At 37.0% G+C, this 14,046-nt stretch overlaps 1 protein-coding gene across 1 annotated transcript in view; it reads right to left on the bottom strand.

Moving 5' to 3' along the window:
* mRpL3 (mitochondrial ribosomal protein L3) overlaps nucleotides 1-14,046 on the bottom strand; it is a 62,733-nt gene that overhangs the window by 27,733 nt on the left and 20,954 nt on the right. Inside the window, exon 5 of the mRNA XM_090382390.1 lies at nucleotides 2,410-2,509. Within this exon, the coding sequence (XP_090238516.1) occupies nucleotides 2,410-2,509 (100 nt within the window). The remainder of the gene's footprint in view (nucleotides 1-2,409; nucleotides 2,510-14,046) is intronic.

Below are 14,046 nucleotides of genomic sequence, written 5' to 3' on the forward strand. Positions count from 1 at the left end.
TTGATACATTATAAAAGCCTCCTCCCCTTTACACTGTTTCAATTTTGCCCTGCATTTCTTCATTGCCAATTAATTTTGCTCACAATGACGCAAGATTTCACCAGCAGATGTCTCAATCAATGGTAACACTATTTACAGGTGACCCCCGCTTAACGCTGATAATTCGTTCTGGAAAAACAGAGCGCTAAGTGAATCCACGCTAAGCGAGCGCCGCATTACCATAACGTAACATATGTATTTGTGAGTTGCGGTCGGTGCCATAGGATATTTCTTAATCAATACTAAATGGTAGTGAAAAGATGCACAAATATCGGTCAAAATATTTAATATTCAAATATTTGTACATATAAAATATTCTGCATTACATACGTATATAATTATGTGGTAACTACTTACGTATCAAAAGTAAATTTAAAATTCCAATTCAAATTGATTTAATTTAATTGATGAATTTAATCATGAAAAATGTGTCGATTTTGGGTTGAACTTTGGCCCTCTTCCAAATAAACTAAAAGAGGTATTAATTTTAAATCCCCCGCAGCGCTACCACCCAACAATAAAGTCAACCGATCCTTCGCCACTTTGAAACCTGGCATGTTTTTTCTTCTTTCAACATGAGACTTCTTTTAGGCATTAATTTCCACAAAAGTTCTGCTTCATCTATGTTAAAAACTTGTTGAGAAGTATAACACATAATACCCCTCTTCAATAATTTTAACAAGTTCTTTTTTTGAAAGTTTCGGCTCCTTGATCTGCACTAGCGGCTTCTCCCTGGATTTTAAATCTATCCAACCAGCCCTTACCAGTTTTAAATGGTTCCACATTTTTTTTTTCTTTTTTTTTTTTAAGGCGAGTTTTCTTCAGATCATCATATTGGCTAAACTTAGCTGAAATTTGTTGGAATATTATCTTCAATAAAATTAGTTAAAGTCTTTCCATTTCAATCCTAATAGCCGGCCTAGTCCTAGTTGCTTTCAGTGGAACAGCTATCTCTCTTGCTGCTAAAATTAATTCTTTATTTTTTTATAATTGTTCTTACAGTTAAAGTTGCAAGTCCTAAATTATGGCACACATCTGCTTGTCATTGACCGGAATCGATTTGCTTCAAAACATCTAATTTAATTTTAAAATTCAGTCTTTTTCTTACATTTATAGTCTTCGTACTGCGCCCAGACGTTGTTGCTTTTTCATTCTTATCGGCCATTATTAGCTCTTCGAAAATGTAAATGTGCTGATTGCATTAATTATGATACAACGTTCGAGTAAACTGTTTGATACGCATGATGTCTAACACTGTACTGAGTGATGACTAGACTTCGGATAAATGCATATAACGCAAATATTACAAGCAATATACTTGATCATTTTTTAAAATGTTGATCTCAGAACTATAATTAAACTACTGCAATTAAATTAGCGTGCAAGAAAATTTCACCGAGTGTGGGAAAATTTCTCAAATCGGCGTGGGAAACGTTTTAATGCTGTTTTGCTATTCATTTTCAAGCTATCGACTCCATCAAATGAAACGATTTTGTTAAATATGCCAAAAATACAATCTGTAAAAGAGCATTATAGTGATCTGTGACAGCGTTATAGTCAGATACGGGTTATAATATAAGAACAGCGTTATAGCAAATCAGCGTAAAGCGAACTGCGTTATAACGGGGGCCTGCTGTATATATATGTTGTTAGATAATTTTCTATGATTAAAGCTTCCTTTAATGAGCATCCAAGCAGTCTCTGGCAGAATTTAACAGGATCACCTGGTTTCTTATTTGGCACACTTCATCCGCAAGTTTTGGTAAAAATGAAATTGCACCTTTGGAAACATTTTTGAATAGTTTCAGTTTTGACTTTTAATCAAGAAGAGATTATCCAAAAAATTGTGTTCAATAAATTTATAGATTTTAACAATTCTGGCCAGTAGTTCCAATGTTGATGTTCATTTGGCTTAAAATATACAAGAATTATTTCCTCCTAAAATTTAAATGTCATTGCTTGTTTTATTTCTTGATTCAAAGGTTTCAGATGACCTTTGTTAATATTGTGCTTATTTGCACATATCATCCCATCCTCTTACTTTTGTTTATTTATTCTGAATCAAAACAAACTTCCTTTGCTTTTGTGCATCAAATTGAAGATAAGGAACCAAAAGGGTGGAGTGCTGAATAATTATGAAATTCTGGCAAGTACGCAGTGTGTTGGAATCAAATAAAAGTTTGGAAAGCAGTGGCATAACATAATACTTAATAGCCACTGTATGCAAACAGAAATGAGTAAGCCAGTGTGAAAACAAAATTTTTTCTCATTATGCATAAAGAAATACTTATTAAGGAAATTTCTCTTCTGCCAGGACAACGTTTTGCATATCTACATTATAGACTCAAAATATTAAATGCAATGTCTTACCAGGTTGAAGGGCAGCATTTGGTGTAATTATAAACTTTGTCAATTTTCTTTTTGGCATCACTCCTGCTTCTTTAAAGAGACCAACATAGGCAGCAGAAAACTATAAATAAATAATTATATTAACTAAAGTGTTTTATTACTATGTTTTATCATTTTTATAACAGAGAAAGTAAAAGAAAACTCAGAATTGATTATTAAAAGCATTTCAAGATCACCGATAACATCTATAACAATATATATATATTTATTCTGAGAGCAGCAGTTCCGTTGCTGATGTTCATTTGGCTTAAAATATATGAGAATTGTTTCCTTCAATACACTGAGTGGAGAAATCACAGGATACCTACCTAGTAACAGGTAGGCCCACCTTTCACCTGGAAAAGGGCAGTCACACAGCGAGACATTGAGTCCACTAGTTCACAAAAGTGTTCCACAGGTATTTCCATCCATGTTTGCTGCGCCGCTATCCATAATTCCGTTGCAATCTTGGGAGGAGGATCCAAAGCTCGAACGGATCTTTCCGCAGCATCCCAAAGATGCTCCACAGGGTTCATGTCTGGTGAATAGGGAGGCCATTCCATGGTGGTAAAATTTGCAGAATGCTCTTCGAACCATGTTCTAGTCACCACGGATTTGTGGGGAGGCGCACTATCCTGCTGGAAGAGTCCACAGCCCTGTGGGTGCACGATGACCATGAAGGGAAGGGATGCAGATGGTCTGCGAGGATGGACACGTAACCTGGACAGTTTAGAGATGCATCTAGACACACCAGAGGTCCCAACGTGTGCAAGCTGAACATAACCCCCAGAGCATTACCGACTGTCTACCTGCCTGAACAGTTCCTTGTTCACATGACGGGTGCATAGCTTCATGCGGCTTCCGACAGATATGCACCTACTCGCCCCCCCTTGAAATAACTGGAAATGGGACTCAGGAGACCAGTCTCCAATCATCCTAGGTCCAGTGCCGATGTTCTTTCACACAGTCCTTTCACACAGGTCACATTTCTAGGGGTCACAACTTAAAACAAAAACAATTTGCAGTTTTTGGTTTATTGGGCCTTTTTGTTTGTATAATGTTATAAATGGGTAGTTACTACAACTTTAACAGAAGATGAATTGGCCCAATCTGTTACTGATAATTTCACCGAGGAGGAGGAAATGAAGATGAAGATGAAGGTGTTGTGGTGTTGGCAATGGGACTCTGGTGAGTCGACGACTCCCATAACCTATTGCAACTAATGATTGCCTGATGGTCTTGGTGGAAACGTTTCTGGTGGGCAGCGGGCAAATGCTTGTTTATTGGCCATCAGAAGCTTAGGATGTGATTCAAATCTTTTTCAACTTTCACAAAAAAAAAAAAAGATCGCATTAACTGGAAATCTGCATCGCGTAAAGTAAAAAGTGGTATAATTTTTTCAAATAGCAGTAACTGAAAAATGCATTAATCAAACTCGTGTTGTGCGAGGCCTGGCTGAATATAGTAAGTGCCTGTTATAGTGATCACTGGTTATTAGAATCAGTTGCTTTAGAGGATCCAATTTCAAAGAACTGATTCAAATCAATAAAATGCACTATACTTTCGCTATTTATTAGAATCAATTCTGAATGTGTCTGTGATATTTTTCTAAAGCACATTTCTGGAGGTCACATTTCTAGGGGTCACAACTTAAAACAAAAACAATTTGCAGTTTTTGGTTTATTGGGCCTTTTTGTTTGTATAATGTTATAAATGGGTAGTTACTACAACTTTAACAGAAGATGAATTGGCCCAATCTGTTACTGATAATTTCGCCGAGGAGGAGGAAATGAAGATGAAGATGAACCTGAATGAATTCCAGTTATAAAATGGCAAACTTGAAGCTGTAGCTGTCCTGAGGAGAGCAATGGAAGAAACTGATGCATGTGATCATGAATATAGACTGTTATACAATATTGAAAAATCTATAAACAGACTTTGTAGTGGTAATTTAAAGCAATCTAAAATAAGTGACTATTTAATATTATAATCGTATTACAAAGTGTTACGTTTAATTAATATGTATATTAATTAATCTATAAATTAAGTATAAATTTATTTTTATTTTGCTAACCTGTGGATGAATATTCTTCCAATTTTCATGCATCATTTAATTGACAGTAAAGTGTAAATCTGTGCCTTATATCTTTATTTTTATAGCCTGTGGATAATATTCATTGATTTTAGCTTATTAGAATCAAAATTCAATTTGAAAACTTCACCACTATAACTGGTGCTTGCTTACTGTATACACAGATGAGCCAAAACATTATGATGTTGGTCCTCCACTTGCAGCCAAAACAGCTTGTACCCGGCGAGGCATGGACGCTACAAGATTTCTAAATGTGTCTTGTGGTATCTCGTACCAACACATAAACAGCAGATCCTTTAACTCCTGTAAGGTCCATGGTTGAGATGCCGCAGATCGGAGTTGCTGTTCCAACACAAACCACAGATGCTCGATGGGATTGATGTCTGGGGAATTTAGAGGCCAGAGAAATACCTGGAAGTCTTCTTCATGATCTGCGAACCAGTCTCGAACAATCTGGGCAATGTGGCATGGTGCATTATCCTGCTGAAAGATGCACCGCCAGAGGGGAAGACCGTTGCCATGAAAGGGTATACCTGGTCAGCAATGATGTTTAGGTATGTGCCAGACGTCCGAGTGATGACTGGACCCATGGCATCACAGCAGAACATCGCCCAAAGCATGACACCACCTCCACTGGCTTGTTTTCGTCCCACGGTGCATCCAGGTGCCATCACTTCCCCAGGTAAACAATGCACAGGTACCAAAGGATGCAAAGAAAAACAGCAAAAAGTTCTTTACCTATGTAAACATCCAAAAATTGGATGTTGATGATCTGCTCAGGTGGCTAACAAACTAAATGAGTATTTTGCACCTACATTCACACATAAGGAGTTATTTAGGGAGGGGAATGCCAGAGGTGAATTGAACTCTGGTAGCGAGTTAGATGATTTTGTAATAACTGAGAGGAAAGTGGAGGAGAAATTGTTGAAGATAAACATAAAAAAAGGCACCCGGGGGTGGATGGGATCTATCTAGTTATATTAAAGGAGGCAGCAAAGGAAGTAAGCAAACCCTTAGTTATAGCTCGGACACGCATGGTTTTGTTAAGGGAAAGTCTTGCCTGACCAATTTGATTGGATATTATGATGTGGTCACAAAGCAACTGAATGCAGGGAATAACTTTGATATCATATATTTGGATCTTAGAAAGGCTTTTGATACTGTTGCACATGGAAAGCTGCAGCACAAATTGGAGCAGTGCGGTTGGAGGCAAATTGCTGCTATGGATAAAAGGATGGTTGAGTGGGGAAGACAGAGAGTGGTAATCAATAGTCACTGCTCATCGTGAACTAATGTTAGTAGTGGAGTCCCGCAGAGTTCATTGTTGGGTCCATTGTTGTTTTCTGTATTTATAAGTGATATTGATGATGGTATATCAAGCTTAATGTCCAAGTTTGCAGATGATACGAAGGTTGGCAGGGTTGTTTAGGACACTAATGACAGTATGCTGCTGCAACAGGATCTAGAAAAGTTGAGCAGATGGGCTGAGAGGTGGCAAATGAAGTTTAACATTGACAAATGAAGTACTACATATGGGAAGCAGTAACCCAGAGTAACGTATCAACTCTGTGGTACTACACTCACAGTGGCAGAGAACAAAAAGGATCTGGGGGTATTTGTGCTGGCAGTTATGAAGTTTTCTGAGCAGTGTGGACGGTCTGCAAAAGTAGCTCATGGTGTCTTGTCAATGATATACAGGAATTTTTCTAGCAGGATAAGGAGGTGATTATCCCCTTGTATAAGGCAATGGTCAGGACACACCTTCAGTATTGTTTACAGGTCTTGAGGTCTTATTTTAAGAAGGATGTAGAGTTGTTGGAACGAGTACAGAGAAGGGTAACAAGATTAGTGAATGGAACAAAGGGTTGCTCTTACGAACAAAGGCTTTTAAGTTTTACAAATTACAGTGTCTGGAGACTAGGCACCTGCGAGGTGATCTCATTGAGGTGTATAAAGCCTTGAATGGTTTGAGCATGCTCAATGCTGATGGGGTTGTTCATCTCTCTCTCAGAATAATCACCTGAGAGGCCTAGCATAAATTCAAATTGAGGAAAGACAGATGTAGGATTGACAGATGTGCGGACGTTTGCCTTTAGCCAGCGGGTAGTTGGTTGGTTGGTGGAACAGACTTCTATCCTTTGTTGTGGAAGTTGATAGCCTAAATAAATTTAAGGCTGGGCTGGACAGGTATTTGAAACGAACAGAGGGGTGAAATGGGAGAGTTTTTTTTTTTTTTTTGGCTGATGCTGAATAAGCTTGCTTTCTTGCATCATGTGCCTCTACTAATGCTAATGCTTTCGCCCCACGGTGAAATCAATTCCCCAGGTAAACGATGCACACGTACCCGCCCGTCCACAAGGTGCAACAGGAAATGTGGTTCATCGGACCAGATGACATTCTTCCAATCACTCTATGTCTAGTTTCAATGCTAGCGCACCCATTGTAGGCACTGTTGCCAGTGAACCGTGGTGAGCATGGGTACTCGGAGCAGCCTGTGGCTACACAGCCCCATTTTCAGCAGGGTTCAATGTACTGTATATTGTGACACATTACTTCCATCACCAGCATTCCAATTACTGACAAGCAGTTGTGGCACAGTCGCTCTTCTATTGCCACGTACCATCCAGGAGATCCTTTGCTCACCTCGAGCATCGATGCACCATGGTCATCCAACACCTTGTTGGCGGTTTGTGGATTTTCCCTCCTTGGACTATTTTCAGTAGGTACTAACTGTGGCTGACTGTGAGCACCCCACCAGCTGTGCCATTTCAGATATGCTCTGACCCAGTCGTCTGGCCATTACAATTTGGCCTTTGTCAAATTTGATTAAGTCCACTGCCTTTCCCATCTGAAGAACAAGAGTAACACTGATTAACACAGCTCAGTAACAGGTGTGTTTTTTATACTGTGTCCTGACCCACAGGCACACCATAGTTCACTTGCAGTTGCTTCGATTTACATAATGACTCGCTGGTCATAATGTTTTGGCTCATCAGTGTGTGTGTGTGTGTGTTTGTGTGTGTATATACACACATATATATTTGAAAATGAAATGCACAAGGCATAATTCTTATGGGTTTTGGTATTTAACTATATAATATTGGTGTAAATAACCATAGTTAACCCATAATGAACTACATAAGTAGTATAGAAGGCATCATTTTAATTGTATCTCATATTGTGGTTGCCTTCACAACAAGATAGCGGTATTGCACTACTTCAAATAAATAACGCTTCTCTAGCAGAGAAGACTACTGTTATTTATTTTCAGAGGATACCACCACCCAGATGATCGTTTCAAAGCTACCAGGCTTTATCATCGAACAAACATCGACCGAACATCTCGTTTCGAAGGCAACCACAATATGAGATACAACTAAAACGATGCCTTCTATACTACTTATGTAGTTCAAATTTATGGGTTAACTATGGCGTATTTACACCAATATTATATAGTTAAATACCAAAACCCATAAGAATTATACCTTGTGCATTTCATTTTCAAGTTATATTTTTACTAACACCCTTTGACATCTCTCATATTGTGGATATAACTTCGCAACTGTGATGGCATGTTGCATTACCCCACCCACTGATGATAGGCCAATAGCCTTGAAACATGTCTGGGGAGCCTGATATTCACGGAGTTTCCGAGAATGGGTAACAACAGTCTTCTCTACTGGGGAAGCGTTACCTATTGGAGGAATTTGAGTTTTTGAGTGGTGTGAGTTGAAGAGTTACTGTCCCTTTCATTCTTCGACATGTTTCTTTTCCTCTTCCGCTATTACTATTAATTTCCCTCTACCTTTTTGCTTTTCTAAGTCTAATAGGGACAAATGGTTTGAATTTTATAATTCATTTGTTTGATTTAATAGATCTGGTCCAATGGGTTTTTTTTCACATTAAATTCACAATAGCCTCAAAACAATCGTCTGGGTGGTGGTATCCTCTGAAAATAAATAACAGTAGTCTTCTCTACTAGAGAAGCATTATTTATTTGAAGTAGTGCAATACTGCTATCTCATTGTGAAGGCAACTACAATATGAGATACAATTAAAACGATGCCTTCTATACTATTTATGTAGTTCAAATTTATGGGTTAACTATGGTGTATTTACACCAATATTATATACATATATATACACATAGGCAACCCCCGTATAACATGGTACTTCTACAACACTGTTTCACTCTAACACAATTGATAAATTGCAGCAATCCTCGCACAACACGGTACTTATATAACATGGTTTGAGAATTGTAGGAAATCCCTGTTATTATGTTAGATGTATTTTCAACGTTATCATTCCTTTTTGTGAATCCCTGCTGTTGACTCACTGGTTGTTATAGCCTCGTGATATTTTTCTAAAGCACATTTCTGCAGGTCACTACCATAAAACAATAAAAACAACTTGCACTTTCCAGTTTATTGGTCTTTTCTGTTAGTGTAATCAATTATAAATAATTAGTAAACTCAATCTTCTTGCATTTGCTATAGTACCGACAGCTGTAATTCTGTGGGTTTGCACGTTATTATGGTGAAATGTGTTTCCCCTTCCATGAAATATCCAACATTATAAAAAACAAATAAATTTTCAGAAACTCATTACTGCGTATCACACTTGTGCATATCGTGTCCCTTGTTATTAATTGCTTATCATTTTTATTGTTTTACAACAACAACAACAAAAAAAAAAAGTCAGTGAAGAGAAATATCAATTAGTTATTATGTACATATTACATGCATATTAATTAAACTATGTACATAATTGTAAATTTATTTTTATTTTGATAACTGGAAAATATTCCGATTTTCACATAGCATTTAACTTTGTTAATTGGTAAAGTAATAAAGTTAAATTTGTGCTTTATATCTTTAAAGCAGGAGTCGGTCCACTGTATTTTGTTGGAAAATCCAACAAAATCTGTGCTATTGAACTTGTGTTTGTTTGAGACCATAAAAAACTGTGACTCCGAAGCGTGCGGATTGTGACTTTTAAAGAGAGCAGAAGGTACACGAAATCTAGATGCTGCAGAAGAGATTGTGCTTAGCAGTGATGAAGATGAAGAAAATTAAATGGACATACATTATCGGACATATAAGTATCACAGTTTGTAAGGTAATAGTTCAGTTATTACTATTTAAGTTACTACTATTACAAAAATAAAGTTAAAATATTAAGTTATTACTACTATAAAAAGTTTCCAATAGTTAAAAAAAAAAAAAAAAAAGGTGCATTTTTGTTAGTTTCTGGAACATAACTCCCCCCCCCCCGCCTTTTTTACTGGTTTTTAGTCCCATATAACAAGGTTTCGCATTACACAAGATTTTGTAGGAACCAAACTACTGCGTTATATGAGGGTTATCTGTATATATATATATATATATATATATATATACAGGGGGGACAATAAATGATGATATGCATGTCTAATGATTTTCTTGTTAGGAAAAAAATCAGTCAGACATTCAAAATTTTCTAAGGCACACCTTATCTACTGTTTCTGCTATAGCATCACTTTACCACTTGCCTGACTTGTTAAAACCAATGGCTGATTTGGCATCTCCAAGGTATTAAACTTGCAAAACACAGGGCAAACTCTTCAGCAAATTGCTTTCAACATCTGAAGTACCCTTTGAATGTCATTATTATTAACTTTTATCCAGATGGGAAAAGGAAATTTCTTTCCAGTTTTGTGTGTGTGTGTCTGAAAAATCAAAGCTTTTTTTTTTTTTCCTGAACCTGCCAAGGCCCTGTCTACTTTTCAAACACACTTTAAAATTTGCATCAGCATCAACAAATCTGCATACTCAGGAAGAATGCAATAAATGCAAATAAAAGTCTAATTTTTTTAGGTCTTACCACTATCTTCCAGAAATGCTACAATATTGCTTTAAGAACAATCAAACATGCAAGTAACTGACAGAAATCATCAGAGAACTCTGCTCACACATCTGAAACAAGTGGTAGCAGTGTTTTTGTGATATCATGTGAAAAGACTCTAGTCAGTGTTTACAGGAAGTTTGACTGATGAATCTCATGTTCACAGTATATCCAACAGTACAAGAAAAACATTTAAAGAAAGCTATTTTCCCATTCATTTGATATTATCATATAGTGATTGTAGAGAAGTTTTCATGGCTGTAAGGAGTGATATATGAAGCATATGAAATATAGAAAGAATAAAGCTGTGAAAAAACTTTTTTTTCAGAAAATAACTACTGCCATTACAAACACGATATCTTATTTTTCCAGTATTTATAGTACTGCTGCCTAGTTAAACAAAAAAGAGAAATATTTATATGCAGTCACGTTTTAAGCATTATGCTACTTTTTATGCTTTTATTTAAAATAAAATAACTAATGCTATTACATAGTACTGTTGACAGAAAAAAAAAAAAATTCAATGATAGATAAGTAGTTGCTGTTTTTGAAAATGTAGGCATTTAAGAATATACTAATAATACAGAGATTACCAACATGAAAAGAACACATTACATTGGGTTGTAACATATTAAATTTAGGTTAGTTTAATAAAAATAAATTATATACACTGGGTTGGCTTGACCTTAACAACAACTTCTTGTGTAGGAAAGGACTGGTGTGTGGTGTTGGTGGAGACTTAAGTTGAGAACAGCTGATACAAGATTATAGTTCGCATATGTACATTCAGTTTTTGAGTGTCAGTGAAGAAGAAATGGTTGCACTGAGATCTTTCCAACTTCCAACATGGAATGATTGTGGTGGAAAGATGTGCAGGTGCTAGTCTCTCGACAACAGCTAACATGGTTAAGTGCTCCTGTTCTGTGATGTCACGAGTCTACTGTGACTGGCTCAACAGAAGTCGAACAGCCATAGGATGTTCGATGGGACAGTTAAGTATGGTCAACGCTTGTGGTGAGCATCACGTGTCTTATCTTGCAACACAGCAACAATGCAGCATTGTGGCCCAGTTTAACCACCAATACAACACAGGAACAGCAAAACCAATATCCACCATAGACTATTCACTAGACATAATGTCATAAGGTTATGGGAGTTGACAGCCATCATGGGTGCTCATGCTGACTATGGGGCACAAGAAACTGCACAGGCACATCAGCACTAACACTGGACAACCAACATGTTGAAATCTGTTACCAGGTCTGATGAATTCTGTTTCAGCCCCATCATGCTGACAGCATATCTGCATTTGGAGAAAGCAACCTGAGGCAATGGCACCTGGATGCACTGTTGGTGTTTGGTAGACTGGAGGTAGTATTATGGTTTGGGAGCTGTTTTCATAGCACGCCCTGGGTCTTCTGATCATCATTAATCAACAGCTCAATGGGAATGCCTACCTTTCTATCATTGCTGAACAAGTACACCCCTACATGATGACAGTGTATCCACACAACTCCAGTGTCTATCAACAAGATAATGCACCATGCCACAAGGCCCGGAAGGTTGCTAACTGTTTTCAGGAACATGACAATGAATTCTCCATTTTCCTATGGCTGACCAAGTCACCCGATATCAACTCAAATGAGCATGTTTGGGACTGACTGGAAAAGGACATTTGATGCTATGTTCATCCACCTGACAATGTGTGAGGGTATTGCAGACACATTGTGCATCACATGGTGGGTAAGCACTACCACAGGACATCCTGCAGCACACCTTGTGGAGTCCATGCTAAGGCATGTATGGGCTGTATTATGGGCAAAAGGTGGCCCTACGAGGTTAATAAAAAAAAAAAAACCCAACACTTCCTATTTCATTTGTGCATCCCTTCTAATAATTTGCAATTCTAATCTTTGTAAAATTTATTCAAAGTACCCAGTTCCACAGCACCAGATGGAAATTTGTTCTATCAATCAATTATTCTCTAGTTGAAAGCAAATTTTCACACATCTATTCTGCAACCATCCTTTTCCAATTTAAATTCACGTCCATTTGTGTGTGAGTGCCATCCCAGAAAGAGTAATGATGCTATCAGAAATTAGTTTACTCAATTCCACCAGTTTGCAAAACAGACCTATCCTTCCTAAAATGAAGCTTTCAGACCTTGTATGCTTTTCAAGATGCAGAAACAACGAGGTGATTTATAACCTCCTTGTTCCTCCTGGAAAAATTCCTGTGTATTATTAACAGATCCCATGAGTGTAATATCATCCAAATGGTCTGTTATTTTGGGGTTACTGCTACCTAAATACCAGTATCTTGCATTTATCAATGTTAATTCTCAATTTCCATATTTCACCCTATCTACCTAATTTATACAGTCTTGGAGTGAAAAAAAAAAAAAATATGAAGCCATTATCAACCCACTGCAGGATGGAAGCTTCCTCAACAACTCATGTTGAGGGAATTGAACCATAATCTGCCACACTGGTCCAGTATGGGTTGGTCGATAAATCGACCGTATTTATCAGTCAGGGGCTTGAAACCTTGGTCTACTCAAAGAGTGTGTGCTACTGCACTCCTGCTCCTGACCACTTGGCTACGGAGGCCTTACAGTTGGAGTTGCATACCCTGATTAATGCCATTAACCATCTATAAATTTAGACATGAAACTTGATGTCTTCCTCAATATTGATAATAAATAGTGAAAACAGTTTTTTGGCACCTTAAAAATTTTTTATATATGTTATTAAAAATAATGAAAAATTTTAAAAACATATCAAGTGTTATAAATGTAATAAATGTAGTATTAATGTAATAATTCTTTCATTAATGAAATTTATTGACGCAAAGGCACTACTATACCACTAAGGAAAGTGGATGAACAATGTTGAATTAACATACACACACAACAAAAGGATGAGGACAGCATGCAGAATGTGACAATAAATAGCTAGACACAGAGTTGTAAATAGTAGCTTTTATACCTTCAAACTTCCAACTAAATATAAAATAAACAAATGCCTGCACATTGGGAATGATATCTACAAAGTTAACAAACTGCATTATAAACAATTCTTAGAATTCAGTTTCCTGTCAACCATTTAAAAAAAAAATCAATATTCAAAAGGAAGGAGGGTTATTCCTTGCCGAGACCTTAAAAAAATTCATGGAACTTCTCAGGACTGGTTGTTAAAAGCAGATCACTATACACAGGAGTGTTGCCATGGGAGTTTACTATATGATGTCAAAATTATTTTTTGCATCCAGTTCCTTTGTGACTACATCATAGTAGCTAACAAGATTGACCAGACAAGATCTTCCCTTTACAAATCCATGCTTTAACTGCCATATAACTGTTCCTGTCAAGATTCTCCTGAATTACTTCTTTAACCATTCAATCCATTATTTTCCTTGGTGCAAAAGTCAAGTTTAGAGGTCTGCAATTACTCATTTCACTCTGTGAATAGGGGAGACATCTGCACATCTCTAGTGTGTAGGTACTCCCTCCTTATAATTTAGCTCAATGCACTCGCTTTTCTTAATTTCTGTTGCATTCTAGCCTTTTAAGTTTCATGGCGTTGAAATCATTCAAGTTAGAATATTTATTTATTAAAATAGTATTTATTTATTAATACTAA

Source organism: Mastigoproctus giganteus, chromosome 10, assembly GCF_048544385.1.
Source record: "Mastigoproctus giganteus isolate SK-2022 chromosome 10, ASM4854438v1, whole genome shotgun sequence".
NCBI classification, from domain to species: domain Eukaryota; kingdom Metazoa; phylum Arthropoda; class Arachnida; order Uropygi; family Thelyphonidae; genus Mastigoproctus; species Mastigoproctus giganteus.